Source organism: Pan troglodytes, chromosome 10, assembly GCF_028858775.2.
Source record: "Pan troglodytes isolate AG18354 chromosome 10, NHGRI_mPanTro3-v2.0_pri, whole genome shotgun sequence".
Taxonomy (NCBI): Eukaryota; Metazoa; Chordata; class Mammalia; order Primates; family Hominidae; genus Pan; species Pan troglodytes.
In genome coordinates this window covers 62,801,490-62,810,174 of record NC_072408.2, presented here as the reverse complement: position 1 = coordinate 62,810,174, position 8,685 = coordinate 62,801,490, and the positions used below count along the sequence as shown (strand labels likewise).

Genomic DNA, 8,685 nt, shown 5'->3' with positions numbered 1-8,685 from the left:
GTAATATTATCTTTGGTAGAAAGTCAAGAGACTTGGAATAAAACTGTTTTTTGGAGTTCTGAAATTTTTGTCTTATTTTATCTCTGAAAATTTTTTTTTTGAAAATAATCAAAGAGGAGATGTTCACAAAACCTGTCAAGACGCCAAAACACCATTAATGGATCTTTAGGTCTTGGCTTACTTCATCCATTTGTTCACAAATATTTATTAAGCACCTGCCATTTGTCCTGCTGAACAAATCAAGCATGTTCCCCGCAGCCATTGTGTACAGCTAAGCAGGTGAATGGCACCCACTGGAGTTGCGTAGTGCACAACTTCCACTACTGCTGGTGGTTCTTGTCCTCATGGAGATTAAATTTAGTAACTTCTAGGAAGTCTTTCTCGAACCTCTATCCTCTCGCTCAGACTGGAAAAAGTGCTCTTATTATGTTTTCTTTTCTCTTTTCTTTTTTTTTTTTTTGACACAGGGCCTCACTCTGTCACCTAGGCTGGAGTGCGGTGGCACGATCACAGTTCACTGCAGTCCCCACCTCCCAAGCTTAGGTGATCCTCCTACTGCAGCCTCCCAAGTAGTTGGGGCCACAGGTATGCACCACCACGACAGGCAAGCTAATTTTTTTGTATTTTTTGTAGAGACTGGGTTTTGCCGTGTTGCCCAGGCTGGCCTCGAACTCCTGACCTCAAGTGATCTGCCTGTCTCCTGCCTCAGCCTCCTGAGTAGCTGGGATTACAGGCATGCACCACCACGCCCGGTTAATTTTTGTATTTTTAGTAGAGACGGGGTTTCTCCATGTTGGTCAGGCTGGTCTTGAACTCCTGACCTCAAGTGATCCGCCTGCCTTGGCCTCCCAAAGTGCTGGAATTACAGGTGTGAGCCACGGTGCCTGGCCTCTCCTCACCTGCTTTAATTCTTTACTCAAATGTCACCTTTTTACTTTGAGGTTTACTTTTACCTTTGGAGGTTTGGAGTAGAGGAGGGATACTATCTGTCTAAAAAGAAAAACAACATTTAGAAATATAACAGTATGGGCCGGGCATGGTGGCTCAGGCCTGTAATCCCAGGACTGTGGGAGGCCAAGATGGGCGGATCACTTGAGGTCAGGAGTTCGAGACCAGTCTGGCTAACATGGTGAAACCCCGCCCCCCACCTGTCTCTACTAAAAATACAAAAATTTTCCCAGGGTGGTGGCGGGTGCCTGTAATAACAGCTACTTGGGGGGCTGAGGCAGGAGAATCGCTTCAGCCTGGGAGGAGGAGGCTGCAGTGAGCCGAGATTGCGCCACTGCATTCCAGCCTGGGCGACAGAGTCAGACTCTGTCTCAAAAGAAAAAAAAAAAAAAAAAAAAAAAAAAAAAGAACGGTATGAGCAAAGAGTCAGTAAGGCAGTTATCAGATGTCTACTTTGCCAGGAATCAGGCTACAGCAAATAAAGGTTTATACACAATATCGATAATAAATGCCCAGCTCTTCCCCTGTAAAACTCCAATACTCTAAGATTTTTTTCATGAACACCGCCCCCCGCTGCTCCGACCCCTGCTTTTTTATTTATTTATTTATTTATTTGGTAGAGATGAGGTCTCACTATGTTGACCAGGCTGGTCTCGAACTCCCAGCTCAAGCGATCCTCCTGCTTCCGCTTCTTAAAGTGCTGGGATTACACCGCGCTCGGTCCTGAACACACATTTTGTTTGTTTGTTTGTTTGTTTACAAAACCCCTGGAGAACCCGCGTATTCTAACCTGGGCTGGTTTTTGTATTTTTGCAAAATAACACCCCACACATTCTCGTATCAGCGTGCAGATTTTTTTGCACCCAGTTTGGTTGTTTGCGGCCATAAGCTTTTCTTTAAGCCTTTCCAACCCGTCCTTCTAGAGAAAGTGTCTTCATAAGGAAGTCACACTGCTCACGCCTGTAATCCCAACACTTTGGGAGGCCGAGGCGGGTGGATCACTAGGTCAGGAGATCGAGACCATCCTGGAAAACACAGTGAAACCCCGTCTCTACTAAAAATACAAAAAATTAGCCGGGCGTGGTGGTGGGTGCCTGTAGTCCCAGCTACTCCGAAGGCTGAGGCAGGAGAATGGCGTGAACCCGCGAGGCGGAATTTGCAGTGGGCCGAGATCGCGCCACTGCACTCCAGCCTGGGCGACAGAGTGAGACTCCGTCTCAAAAAATAAATAAATAAATAAATAAATAAATAAATAAATAAAAGGAAGTGACACTGGATAATTAAGAGACACATCATTGCGCCTTTAACACATATTCACACCCAGCACTGTCACATCCGTCGTGCCTTGAGGACAGGCATAAATTTACGGCCTTCCTCCTGCGCTCCCGGCCTGCTCCTAGCCTTTGACTAGAGCCTGCGCAGCATCCCAGTCCCAGGCAAGGGCCCACCGGTGCCGCGCAGCCTCCTGGAAGCTGTGGGGAGTAGCGTTCCTCCGCTCCAGAACTACAACTCCCAGCAGGCCTTGCTCCTCTCCACCTCCCTCGCAGCGCATGGCCTGCCGGGAGGGGGCAGGTAGCCGGCGGGCCCGGTCCAATGGGTGCCGGCTTCCGAGGAGAGGGCGGAGGAGAGGAGGAAGGAGGCGAACTCTGGGCCCCGGCCCCATTCATTGCCGTGGCCGGCGGGCACTGGGGTCCTATGTTTTCAGAGTCATGGAGGCGCTAATTCCTGTCATAAACAAGCTCCAGGACGTCTTCAACACGGTGGGCGCCGACATCATCCAGCTGCCTCAAATCGTCGTAGTGGGAACGCAGGTGAGAGCAGCAGGCGGCGTTCGCTCCGGCCAGACCCCGGCCGCAGGCCTGGTCGGTGCTGCGGCAGTGCCCACTCCCGCGCCAGCCTTTGGGGCCTGTGGGAGGAGGGCCTTGCGGGGGGCCCCAGGGCTCTCCGGGCTCTGCCGCACCCGCCCTCCCGGGGCAGCGTTGCATCAAGGCGGAGAATCCGGGGCCCGGCCAGGGGCGGAGCCGGCGCGGCGGGCCTGGCTAGCCCGGCGGGTCCCGGGGACAGGAGAGGGAAGGATGGGGCCGGCGGGCGGAACTGGAGTCCGCTGGGACCGGGCGCGGCCTCGTCCGCGTGCCGCTGCCTCCAAGGGCACCTGGGGGACGCGCGGGGCACTCGGGTCTCGCTGGGCTCGGTGGGCTGGCTGTTCCCATCACGGTTGGCTTTCGTGAGACGGGTGTTTTATTTCCCTCCTTGCCTTGCCCAGGGACTGCGGAGTTAGTTTTGGAATCGCGCTGTTGAGGCTGAGAGACGCTACGGTGCGTGAGCGCCTGTGTTTTCCTGCAGTATAATTCCACCAGGTTTCGAGAACGCCGAAGCAGCATTTTAAAAAAAGAAAAACAAGACGTGTATCTAGAGTTCTGCGGGTGTTGGGAAGGAATATCCGATTTTTCTGCGTAGGCTGTGCTTTTTGTCTTCCACAGTTTTGTGATCGTGACCTAAATTGGGCATCAGTTTCTCTGGTCTTCTCATAGCTAACTCATTTTTTTTTGAATGCAGAAATGTTGGCAAAATATCTGTTATTTCTAGAGTGACAGAGGAGAAGTATAATTTTCCTTTTCTCTGCCACTTCGATTAGAGTTCAGATAAACGGATTTTAGAAATTAGTATATTGATATTAAGTGCTTTCATTTCTTAATAGTATCTTTTCTATTGAGAAGGAGCGGTTTCCCCATTATTTTCCATGAGGTACATAGTATAGGGTATAAGTACTATCAGTAGGAACTTACTGTTCAAAGTATTAGTGGCTATCCAAACACTCGAAACTATAGACACCCTGTACTCGTTTGTTTGTTTGTTTGTTTGTTTGGCTTTTAAATAGTTGAAGCAATAGAAATTGTTTTAGAAACACATTTCCTTGGTCTGCGATAGGATTGGGAAAGATTCTGCTCAGTCTTGCCTACGTATTCTAGTATTTGTAACAATATTTGTAATGTTTGGAGACTCAGAAGCATCAAACAAATTACGAGGATTATTTTTTATTGAACATAATTTTGTTCAGTCTGGGACATATAGTAAATGCTCTGTAAATATTTTGAGTAAATATTGCTCACTCTAACCACAATGTTTTAAAACACTGGGACTTTTATCATCAAAACTAACCTGTTTTTGTAAAAAGTTAGAGATAATATAAATTAAGTCTTTGATAGTAAGTGATTCAGAAGTGTCTTCTAGCTGCACACTAGAAACTTTCCACATACTTTTAAAAGAGAGTCTCAGTGCTTTTTAAGCATGAGGAAGTAAAAGAATTAGGGATATAGTGTGTCAGCATAAATAGTTTAAAATCAATAAGTTGTTTTTTTCTTTTTACACCAAATAGAGTTTATTTTGGTCAGTAAACCTGTTGGCAAAATACAGAGTGGCAGGAGAGAAAAGTAAAGATCCCATCCTTCTGAAAGCCATTAACATGTGCAAAAACCATCCTAGTACTGACAGTTATATGCTATATTTGCATGTTGATGTTTGAAATTTCTCAAGAGGTCAGTTTTTCTACTTGATTTAATGAGGGTTATTTCCATCTAAGTTCTTATTAGCTGATAATCAGTCTTTTACTCAAGTACAGAAGAAATACAGAATAGAAATTATCCGAGGTAGGCAGATCACTTGAGTCCAGGAGTTCAAGACCAGCCTGGGCAACGTGGGGAAACTCCATCTCTACGAAAAATACGAAAATTAGCTGGGCGTGGTGGTGCGAACCTGTAGTCCCAGCTACTCTGCAGGCTGAGGTGGGAGGATCACCTGAGCCTGGGAGGTTGAGGCTGTGGTGCGTGCAGGAGTGCATGTCACTGCACCCCAGCAGAAAGAGAGAGAATAGAAACTATTTTCTCCCCACACCGCCCCCCCGCCGCTATTTTCTCCCCACACCGCCCCCCCGCCCCCGCCTTTTTTGTAGTGTGTTGGGGAAACAAGAATCTCTTCTTGGTTTGAATACTAGTATCCCATTACTTTGTGATGTCTGCCATTTTTACTCTTTGGTGTTGTGTAACATATATGTATACCTCACATTTATATTTAATGAAGTAATTGTAGTGAGTGAGTTCCAGACATATAAGTGTTCTGTACTTAGTTCTGCCTAGTATACCTATCGGCAGTAATTGTGTCTTCAGAATACAGGTATAAATTAGCCAGGTGCTATGGTGTGTAGTGTGTGCCGGTAGTCCCAGCTACTTGGGAAGATTGCCTGAGTCCAGGAGTTTGAGGCTGCAGTGAGCTATGATTCTGCGATGGCACTCCAGCCTGGGCGACAGAGTGAGACCCTGATTCTTAAAAAAAAAAAAATTAAAAAACAACTTCAAGTGTAGTCTCTATCCTACATATTATCCATACCTTAAATGGCTTCAGTTTCTATCTTGTTGAACTTTTTGGAACAGTGATTCTCAGACTTGAGTGTGTATTAAGAATCACTTTGGTTTTTTTTTTTTTTTTTGAGACCGAGTTTCGCTCTTGTTGCCCAGGCTAGAGTGCAATGCCATGATCTTGGTTCACTGCAACCTCTGCCTCCCGGCTTCAAGTGATTCTCCTGCCTCAGCCTCCCACATAGCTGGGATTACAGGCATGCACCACCACGCCCGGCTAATTTTGTATTTTTAGTAGAGACAGAGTTTCTCCATGTTGGTCAGGCTGGTATCCAACTCCCGACCTCAGGTGATCCGCCCGTCTCGGCCTCCCAAAGTGCTGGGATTACAGGTGTGAACCACCCTGCCTGGCCTAAGAATCACTTTGAAAATAAGTTTCCTGGATCCTGTCTCCAGAGATTTTGATTTTATAAGCCTGGGGTGGGTGAGGGACCATAGGTGATTCTGATACAGATGGTTCCTAGATCCTAATTTGAAAAATATATTAGTGAATCATTGGATTTTAAAATGCATGATACTGGAAAAAGCAGGAAAATTAGGGGAGGTTGAATCTATGGCATACTACCATCCAGTACCATGCTGACTTTGGTGGCATTCTTGCTTTAATATATCACTTCCCAGGCAACCATTGCTGACCCCTAAATGTTTTAAACTTTGGTTTTATGAAATGCCCAAGTAACACTCATTTGGGGGCTAGGGACTTGGAGGAGTGGAGGTGAGGGAATCCTGTTTACAGCTATCAGTCATTCACATGTTTTATGTGTTAGCTAAATACATTGCTTTTATTTTTTCTAGTAGAGACCATCTGTGTGAAATGAACAGACACAGTGGGGAGAGAGAGAAGGCTGATGATACTTTTAGACCATGGTGTAACTTTGCAAGTAGAGGAGATAAGACTTAAAACAACTTTTGTGACTCAACTTGGGAAATTTAATCCTATTTCTTAAATTAAGAATTGGAAAGGGGAGCCCTCCAGGTATGTAATCTAAACTACCACCCAATATAGGTATCCGAATACAGATGACATTAACCTGAGACTCTGACTTAGTGTTCCTAGTAATGTACTTTACACTTTTCCTTTTATTTCAGTGATTTCAGCATTCTATCTTCAGTAATTCAGACAAATGTAAAAGGAAAAACAATTTGGATTTTTTATTTTTATTTTTTTAGGGTCTGGCTCTTTCACCCAGGCTAGAGTGCAGTGGCATAATCCATAGCTCACTGTAACCTCAAATTCCTGGGCTCAAGCAGTCCTCTTGCCTCAGCCTCCTGAGTAGCTGGGACTACAGGCACGCATCTGGCTAATTTTTTTTTTTTAATTTAAAATCGCTGCCTTACTATGTTGCCAAGGCTGGTCTCAAACTCCTGGGCTCAAATGATCCTCTTGCCTTGGCCTCCCAAAGTGCTAGGATTATAGGTGTGAGCCACTGCACCTAACCTAAAAATAATTTGGATTTTATTTTATTTTATTATTTATTTTTTTAGAGATGGAGTCTTGCTCTGTTGTCCAGGCTGGAGTGCAGTGGTGCGATCTCAACTCACTGCAACCTCCGCTTCCTGAGTTCAAGTGATTCTCCTGCCTCAGCCTCCTGAGTAGCTGGGATTACAGGTGCATGCCACCACGCCCAGCTAATTTTTGTATTTTTAGTAGAGATGGGGTTTCACTGTGTTGGTCAGGCTGGTCTCGAACTCCTGACCTCATGATCCACTTGCCTTGGCCTCCCAAAGTGCTGGAATTACAGACATGAGCCACTGTGCTCGGCCTAATTTTTGTATTTTTAGTAGAGACAGCATTTTACAACGTTGGCCAGACTGGTCTCAAACTCCTGACCTCAAATGATCTGCCTGCCTCAGCCTCCTGCTGGGATAACAGGTATGAGCCACCATGCCCGGCCAGTAATTTGGATTTTAATTTCTCATTTGCAAATCAACTTTTAAAAATTTAACATTAAAAATACTGAAATATTCATGTGACACAAAATTCACCATTATAAAGTATACACAACTCAGCAGCGTTTAGTATGTTCACAAAGTTGTACCACCATAGCGTAATTCCAAAATATTTTCATTACCTGAAAAAGAAAACTCCTGCCCATAAGCAGTCACCCCCGTTTTGTCCTCCCCCAGCTTCTGACAGGTTTTGATTTTATAAGCCCCACGTGGGTGAGGGTCCATCGGTGACTCTGATACAGATGGTTCCTAGATCCTAATTTGAAAAATATATTAGTGAATCATTGGATTTTAAAATGCATGATACTGGAAAAAGCAGGTATCACTGGCAACCACTAATCTACTTTCTGTCTGTATGGATTTGCCTATTTGGGATATTTCACATTAGTGGAATCCTATAATATGTGATTTGATCTTTTGTGCCAGGCATCTGTTGCTCAACATAATTCTTTTTTTTTTTTTTTTTGAGACAGAGTTTTGCTCTGTTGCTCAGGCTGGAGTGCAATGGCACAATCTCAGCTCACTGCAACCCTTCACCTTCCGGGTTCAGGTGAGTCTTCTGCCTCAGCCCGGATTACAGGCGCGTGCTACCGCACCCAGCTAATTTTTTTGTATTTTTAGTAGAGACGAGGTTTTGCCATGTTGGCCAGGCTGGTCTCGAACTCCTGACCTCAAGTGATCTGCCTGCCTCAGCTTCCCAAAGTGCTGGGATTATAGGCATGAGTCACTCAACATAATGTTTTTTAGGTTCGTCCATTATGTAGCATGGCAGAATAATAAATATTACATTGTATAGATACAGCACAGTTTATTCATCAATTGATGAATTTTTGGGTTGTTTCTATTTTTTGGCTATTATGAATAAATAATGCTCTGTGAACATTCGTTTACAAGTTTTTGTGTGAATGTGTATTTTTTTTTTTTTTTTGAGATGGAGTCTCGCTCTGTCACACAGGCTGGAATGCAGTGGCGTGATCTTGTGATCTTGGCTCACCGCAAGCTCCGCCTCCCGGGTTTACGCCATTCTCCTGCCTCAGCCTCCCGAGTAGCTGGGACTGCAGGTGCCCGCTACCACGCCCAGCTAATTTTTTGTTTTTAGTAGAGACAGGGTTTCACCGTGTTAGCCAGGATGGTCTCGATCTCCTCACCTCGTGATCCACCCGCCTCGGCCTCCCAAAGTGCTGGGATTACAGGCGTGAGCCACTGCGCCCGGTCAGTGAATGTGTATTTTTGATTCTCTTGGGTATATATCTAAGCGTAGACTTGCTGATTCATATGATAATTCTTACGTTTAACTTTCTGAAAAACTACCAAACTGTTTTCCATAGTGGCTGCACCTTTTTTTTTTTTTTTTTTGAGACAGGGTCTCACTTTC

The 8,685-nt window shown here is 45.2% G+C and overlaps 1 protein-coding gene across 8 annotated transcripts in view; it reads left to right on the top strand.

The window, feature by feature from the left end:
- The first annotated feature begins 2,421 nt into the window (after nucleotides 1–2,421).
- The window catches only part of DNM1L (dynamin 1 like), a 66,340-nt gene continuing 60,076 nt past the window's right edge, over nucleotides 2,422–8,685 (top strand). For 5 of the 8 annotated variants that reach the window (XM_016923668.3, XM_016923670.4, XM_016923669.4 and 2 more), the window contains exon 1: nucleotides 2,488–2,759. In XM_016923668.3, coding sequence (XP_016779157.1) covers nucleotides 2,499–2,759 — 261 coding nt within the window. In that variant the 5' untranslated portion in view covers nucleotides 2,488–2,498. Of the gene's footprint in view, nucleotides 2,760–8,685 lie in introns of all 8 variants that reach the window. The other 3 variants (XM_016923667.3, XM_016923671.3, XM_016923672.3) reach the window with 3 other exon arrangements.